The following is a 6,534-nucleotide window of genomic DNA, read 5'->3' on the forward strand; positions in this document are numbered from 1 at the left end:
ACAAGCACGTCACCTAGATCATCAAGTGCAGAACTGCAAAGGAGATGTGGGACATTCTTGAGGGAATATGCATCGGATCCGAGGAGATAAAGAAGAATAAGTTATCAATAGCTTGTCAAAAATTTGACTCCTTCCCCATGCTCAAAAATGAATCTATTCACGAGATAGAACTCAGATTCAACCAGATCCTGAACGAAGTTCAATCCATATCGAAGAACAAGTACACTCAACGAGAGATCAATCTAAAGATTCTAGGAGCACTTCCGCGAGGAGATTGGCAGATCTACTCAGTCGCTCATCAGAACAAGCCAGGATTCAATAGGCTCCCAACGAACAAGCTTTTCGCTGACCTCATGGCGAATGAGTTCGACATTCAGAGAAATCTTGAAACAAAGAAGGCTGGAGGATCAAACGAAGATGGTCCATCAACCTCAAAAGGAGCAGCGCTGAAAGTATCAGCAAAAGAAAATAAGAAGCAGTCAAAGGAACCAGCGGAACTCAAGCCAGAAGACTTCTTCAGTCAATATGCTCTATTGACTGAAAGATTCAACAAGATGGAATCTAAGTTCCGCAAGTACAGGAAGTTCCACAAGCAGCACTGCAAAGGAAAAGAAAGAGAAAGCAAGTCCAGATATTCCACTGACAGAAGCGGTGAAAGAAAGTCGACCGCTGTTGATCTAAAAGATGTGGAATGCTATGGATGCAAGAAGAAAGGGCACTATCGATCTGAATGCCCTGAAGTGTCGCAGTCTGAGCGCAAGGAGATGAAAGCCAGAAGAGAACGCAAATATGCGAAGAAGAAAGCGATGGTTGCTGACAATGCAGGATCTTTCGAATATGCATCATAATCATCCGCCTTCAACTCCACCAGCTCAGATGATGAGAGCCAAGCCCTCATGGCCAACGACACCGAAAGCGTGGCTTTGTTGGGGTTGGTGGTTTGGTGGTTCTTTTCTTTGCCGGAGGTTGGGCACTTCCGGAAGCAGCTCCTTCCATGGTTTTGGCCATCGTGCTTTTTCAGAAAGTTTGGTGTTTGAAGATTGCGGGAAATTTATGGTTTGGTAAGGTAGCAAGGGAACAAGGTTATTTTTATGTGGTGGTGATCGGCGGTTACAGAATTTAGGATTTGAGGTGGTGGAGATCGTGTGTAGCAGTTTTGGTAGGTTATGGTTTAGTGGGGGAGAGATCGTGGCTTTGAGGAAATCTGATTTCAAAGGAAAAAAATCATTACAGAAATTTGAATTTCAAATTTCTATAGAAATCGAAGGGTTCCCGTCTAATCGCCGCAGTCTGCCACGCTGACACGCCTTATGTCAGCTCCTCGGTAAGCCCTACTCCAAAATTCAAATGCCCAAACCTCCACCTACACACTTTGCACCGCATAATGGGCCAAATTCAAAATCCCGGGCCTCCACCTACACACTTTTCACCGCAAAGTGGGTTTGGATTCTCCACTGGGCCTCCATCCTCAAATATTACTCTGTTCATCTTTCTTGCAAGTTAGTGCTCCAGAACAAACAAAAATAAACAAACTTAAATATAAGAAACTTCGGTAAACACCATACCGAAAAAAAGCTCTGGGTTGCCTCCCAGTCAGCGCTCTTGTTTCCTGTCTTGAGCTCGACTCCTCTCTTCTCTTCATTCATAAATAGGATCAAGGAGATGGCACTCCTTCTTTCCTTTCTCAAACTCAACATACTCTTGGTAAGGCCTCGAACGGTGCCCATTCACCATGAATGTATCACTTCCATTCGAAAAAATCTCCTTTACCATGAATGGTCCGGACCATTTTGAACGAAGGTTTTCAACCATCATTTTGAAACGTGAATTGAACAGTAGGACTTTTTGTCCTACCCAAAATTTCTTTTTTCTGATCTTAGCATCATGGATTCTCTTGGTTCTCTCCTTATAGAGGACAGCATTGTTGTATGACTCCGATCGGAGCTCTTCTAACTCACTCATCTGCAATTTCCGTTCCTCTCCAGCCAGGCGCATACTGAGATTTATTTGCTTGATTGCCCAGTATGCCTTGTGTTCGATCTCTACTGGTAGATGACATCTTTTTCCATAAAGCAACCTAAAAGGAGACATGCTAATATGAGTTTTAAAAGCAGTCCAGTATGCCCATAACGCGTCTGCCAGATGATTACTCCAATCCTTCCTGTTTTGATGTACAACTTTTTTCATAATGCTCTTTATCTCCCTGTTGGATATCTCCACGTGCCCATTTTCTTGTGCGTGATAGGCGGTGTTTACTTTGTATTTTATCCCCATTTTCTTAATCAGGGCTCTTATGGTGACATTACAGAAGTGTGAACCTTGGTCACTGATCAAAATCTTAGGTAAACTGAACCTTTCAATCACTTGCTCCTTCAAAAATTTTGCAATGGTATGGGCATCATTGTTAGTGGTTGTCTTGGCTTCAATCCACTTTGATACGTAATTGATTGCCACCAAGATGTATTCGTAGTTTTTTTACTTTGGGAAAGGTCCTATGAAGTCAATTCCCCACACGTCAAAAATTTCCACCGACATGATTGGCACTTGTGGCATCTCATCTCTTGCGGTAATACCTCCAGTCATCTGGCACTTCGGGCAGCTCTGTACCCATTTTCTAGTATCAGCAAATATTGTCGGCCAGTAAAATCCACTTTCCAAAATTCTGTGAGCTGTGCGTTTTTATCCAAAATGTCCACTGGAAGCTGTTCCATGACACATGTCTAGGATTTGGGCGTGCTCATCCTCTGGAATGCACCTCCGTATGACCTGATCTATCCCGATCTTCCACAAGTACGGATCCTTCTAATAGTAAGACCGAGCTTGTGAAATCAATCTTTGTTGTTCAAGCTTTGACCTCCCTGGGGGTAATTCTTTTGTGATCAAGTAGTTGGCTATGTCCGCGTACCAAGGTTCTCGGGTGGCAAGGGTATACAGAGTCTCTTTCTTTGTATGAGAGGATACATAATACAGCTTCTCATTAGGGAAGGTGTCGGTAATGGGTATACCGTCATCTTCTTCCAGTTGTAGTAGGCTTAAATGATCTGCAACTAAATTGGCAGCTCTCTTCTTATCTCTTATCTCAATGTTGAACTCTTGCAGCAACAAAATCCATCTGATTAGTCGAGGTTTCGACTCTTTTTTGGCCATCAAATATCTCAAGGCGACATGGTCCGTATGACAATTGCTTTCGTTCCCAAAAGATAGTAACAGAATTTTTCTATGGCAAAAAGAACTATCAAGAGTTATTTCTCGGTGGTGGTGTAACTGCACTGTGTTGGGTTCAAAGTCTTGGAGGCGTAATAGATTATGCAACTTTCTTTCCCCTCCTTCTGCCCCAGTACTACTCCAACGGCATGATTGTTGGCATCGCACATAATCTCGAATGGTAGATCCCACACCGGTGGTTGAATAATAGGGGCTGATACAAGCTTGTTCCATAAAATGGCGAATGCCTCCTTGCAATCATCGTCGAACTCAAATGGAACATCTTGCTGTAACAGCCTGGTCATGGGTTGAGCAATCTTAGCGAAATCTTTGATAAACCACCGGTAGAATCTAGCATGACCGAGGAACGCCCGTATGTGCTTTACTGTTGTTGGGTAGGGCAGCTTTGCGATGGAATCAATTTTCACCTTATCCACTTAGATTCCCCTCTCAGAGATCACGTGACCCACCATAATTCCTTATTTTACCATAAAATGGCATTTCTCATAGTTAAGAACTAGACTCTTTTCCACACACCTCTTCAACACCAGCTCTAGATGATTGAGACAAGTGTCGAATAAATCTCCGTATACGGTGAAGTCATCCATGAAAACTTCAATACAATTTTCAAGCAAGTCGGAGAAGATGCTCATTATACACCGTTGAAAGGTTCCCAGTGCGTTGCACAAACCATATGACATTCTTCGATAGGCAAATGTTCCAAACACACACGTGAAAGTGGTTTTCTCTTGATCTTCATGAGCCACAAAAATTTGCATATATTCAGAATACCCATCTAGGAAACAGTAATGGGCATTACCAGTTAGGCACTCAAGCATTTGATGATGAACGGTAATGGGAAATGATCCTTGCGTATGATCATGTTCAGCCTCTTGTAGTCTATGTAAACCCTCCATCCAGTCTGCAGTCGAGTTGGAACAAGCTCTCCTTGGTCATTCTCTACAACCTATATCCCAGACTTCTTCGGTACGACATGGATGGGACTGACCCATTGACTATCGGAGATGAGGTAGATGATTCCCAACTCCAAAAGTTTTAGGAGCTCCTTGAGTACCACCTCATTTATAACTGGGTTCATCTTTCTTTGTGAATCTCGAATAGGTTTTGCTCCTTCCTCCAGATAGATGTGGTGCATGCATTCCATTGGACTAATTCCTTTGATATCAGCCAAGGACCAACCGATGGCTTCCATGTTCTCCCATAAGACTCTTACCAAATATTCTTCCCGAACGAGAGTTAGATTTGCACTGGTAACGTGTCGTCGGGGCCCAAGTAAGCATATTGCAAGTGCTTAGGTAATTGCTTGAGTTCAAAAATGGGTACTTTCATAATAGAAGGTAAAAGCTTCTCGTTCTGCCCATATTGAGCCAGTAACTTCGGTTTACCTTCTGCTGATCCTCCAACTGAATAGACTTCGTGGATAATGTCTTTAATTTTCTGGTCTACTTCAAATTTAACTTCCAGGGTACTCTCTTTGAGAGAGTAGAGCCCCATAATGGCTTCCTTCATGGCCTCATCCTCCATATGCGATGCAGCTCGATCGGTTAGACCATACTGGATTACTTTTTCTAGCGTATCTCCTGACTCAAATTCGATTCCTTGTTCTTGTACAAGTGGTTCAAATGCATCTATCATATCCACTGTTTTTACTTGTTGTTTTCTCTTCATGGTTTCATAAATGTTGAACTCCTCTAGAACTCCATCGAATTCACATGTGAGAACTCCGATTTTCATGTCAATCTTAGTCCCCGCGATCATCATGAATGGCCTTCCAAGCAATATAGCATTCTCCCCAGTCTCTGGTCCGGTATCCAATACATAGAAATCAACGGGAAAGATCAAATCCCCCACCTTAATCAGTACATCTTCCACCACACCTTCTGGGTAAGCATTGGACCAATCAGCTAACTGTATGACCACACGGGTATTTCTCAATTCTCCAATGTCTAATCTTTCATAAACGGCCAGTTGCATCACATTTATAGAGGCTCCCAAGTCCATCATTACTTTATCCATGTTGGTTTCTCCAGTATTGCACGGAATGGTGAACATCCCTGGATCCTTCCGTTTTGGGGATAGCTTCCGTTGGATCACTGCCAATACACTTTCGCCCATCACATATCGGACTTCTTCTTCTATCTTTACCTTTCTTGAACAAAGGTCCTTCAGGAACTTGGAATACTTTGAAATTTGTCTAACGGCATCGAGCAACGGTATGCTCAGTTCCACCTTCTGAAACATCTTCATCATTTCACTGGCCTCCTTTTCTTTGGCCCTCTGTCTCAGTCGTCCTGGGTAAGGTGCTTCATTTTGCACTATACCACTGATATGTTCAGCAGTTGGACCTTTACCATATTCTTTCATCTTTCCCTTCAAGGCTTCTACTTCAGCAAGGAGTTCAGCCTCATTTTCTTCTCCACCAGTGAACTCAGTAAGGATAACCTGAGCATGTTCTCTGGGATTAATTGCATGTGGTGGGAGTTTTTCGATTTTCTCTTCTAGTTTGGCCACCGCTTTAGCCAAATGACTGATCTACTGATTAGTCTGGTTCAACCCAGCACGAAGCTCATTTCAAAAAATTTCACTTTTCTTAGCCATATTCTCATTGGCTTCCTCCCACGGTGCTCGCCTGTGCGGTGGTTGGTACATATGTTGTTGTTGAGGTTGGTAGTTTTGCTGCTGTTGCGGTCCTACCTGGTACTGTTGTTGCTGTTGGTTCTGGTTATACTGTTGACATTGTCCTGGTACACCCATATTGTTCTATTGCTGTTGTTGACCATCTTGCTTCCACCTGAAATTAGAATGATCCCTCCATCCAGGGTTATAGGTGTTTGAGAACGGATCATACTTGCGTTGATTTCCATATTGTCCTCCCATAGCATTAACATCAACAATGTCTTCCCCAAAATTAGGGTAATTTGCAGATTGGTGATCGGTAACATCGCATAGACCACATTGGCGATCCTGCTCCGGTATAGTCAATCCCGTAAGAAGTTCTTTGAGTTCCTTCATGTTCTTCTCCATGGTTTTCTCCAGCTTGGACATCTCTTCCTTCTCTTCGCTTTTTGTTGGCAGTTTCAAGTTCCTTTCGTGCCCTTCTTCACGTGATTCTTCTGCCATGGTGCCCAAGTGTTGGAAAATTTCCAACTGAGTTTTGCTCACCAATGGCCCATCACAGACTGCTAGGACCAGACTGCGATCATTCCTCCGCATGCTCTTTACGAAGCTTTCCACTTGATCCTTCAGAGAAATTTGGTGATGAGGACAATTGCTCAGCATCCATTTGAATCGCGTCCAGTATTCATAGAA

The 6,534-nt window shown here is 43.1% G+C and overlaps 2 protein-coding genes across 2 annotated transcripts; both read right to left on the bottom strand.

Moving 5' to 3' along the window:
* Positions 1-1,638: 1,638 nt before the first annotated feature.
* LOC131025714 (uncharacterized) lies at positions 1,639-2,274 on the bottom strand. Its single transcript, XM_057955506.1, has one exon. It carries the CDS (start codon positions 2,272-2,274, stop codon positions 1,639-1,641), a length of 636 nt encoding a protein of 211 aa, XP_057811489.1.
* A 2,187-nt stretch (positions 2,275-4,461) lies between these two features.
* Positions 4,462-5,979, bottom strand: LOC131025715 (uncharacterized). The gene is made up of 2 exons (XM_057955507.1): positions 5,920-5,979; positions 4,462-5,667 (listed from the first exon to the last, which is right to left on the bottom strand). The coding sequence occupies exons 1-2, from the start codon at positions 5,977-5,979 to the stop codon at positions 4,462-4,464; spliced, it is 1,266 nt and encodes a 421-aa protein (XP_057811490.1).
* Between the last annotated feature and the right edge of the window lie 555 nt (positions 5,980-6,534).

Source organism: Salvia miltiorrhiza, chromosome 5 (assembly GCF_028751815.1).
Source record: "Salvia miltiorrhiza cultivar Shanhuang (shh) chromosome 5, IMPLAD_Smil_shh, whole genome shotgun sequence".
NCBI lineage: Eukaryota > Viridiplantae > Streptophyta > Magnoliopsida > Lamiales > Lamiaceae > Salvia > Salvia miltiorrhiza.

Excerpts from the sequence above, each read along its gene's own strand:
- LOC131025715 (XM_057955507.1), bottom strand. The coding sequence starts at position 5,979 with ATGGGTGTACCAGGACAATGTCAACAGTATAACCAGAACCAACAGCAA. Across the intron at positions 5,668-5,919 it reads AACAGCAACAACAGTACCAG|GTTATCCTTACTGAGTTCAC; the intron begins GTAGGACCGCAA and ends GAACATGCTCAG.
- LOC131025714 (XM_057955506.1), bottom strand. The coding sequence starts at position 2,274 with ATGGGGATAAAATACAAAGTAAACACCGCCTATCACGCACAAGAAAAT.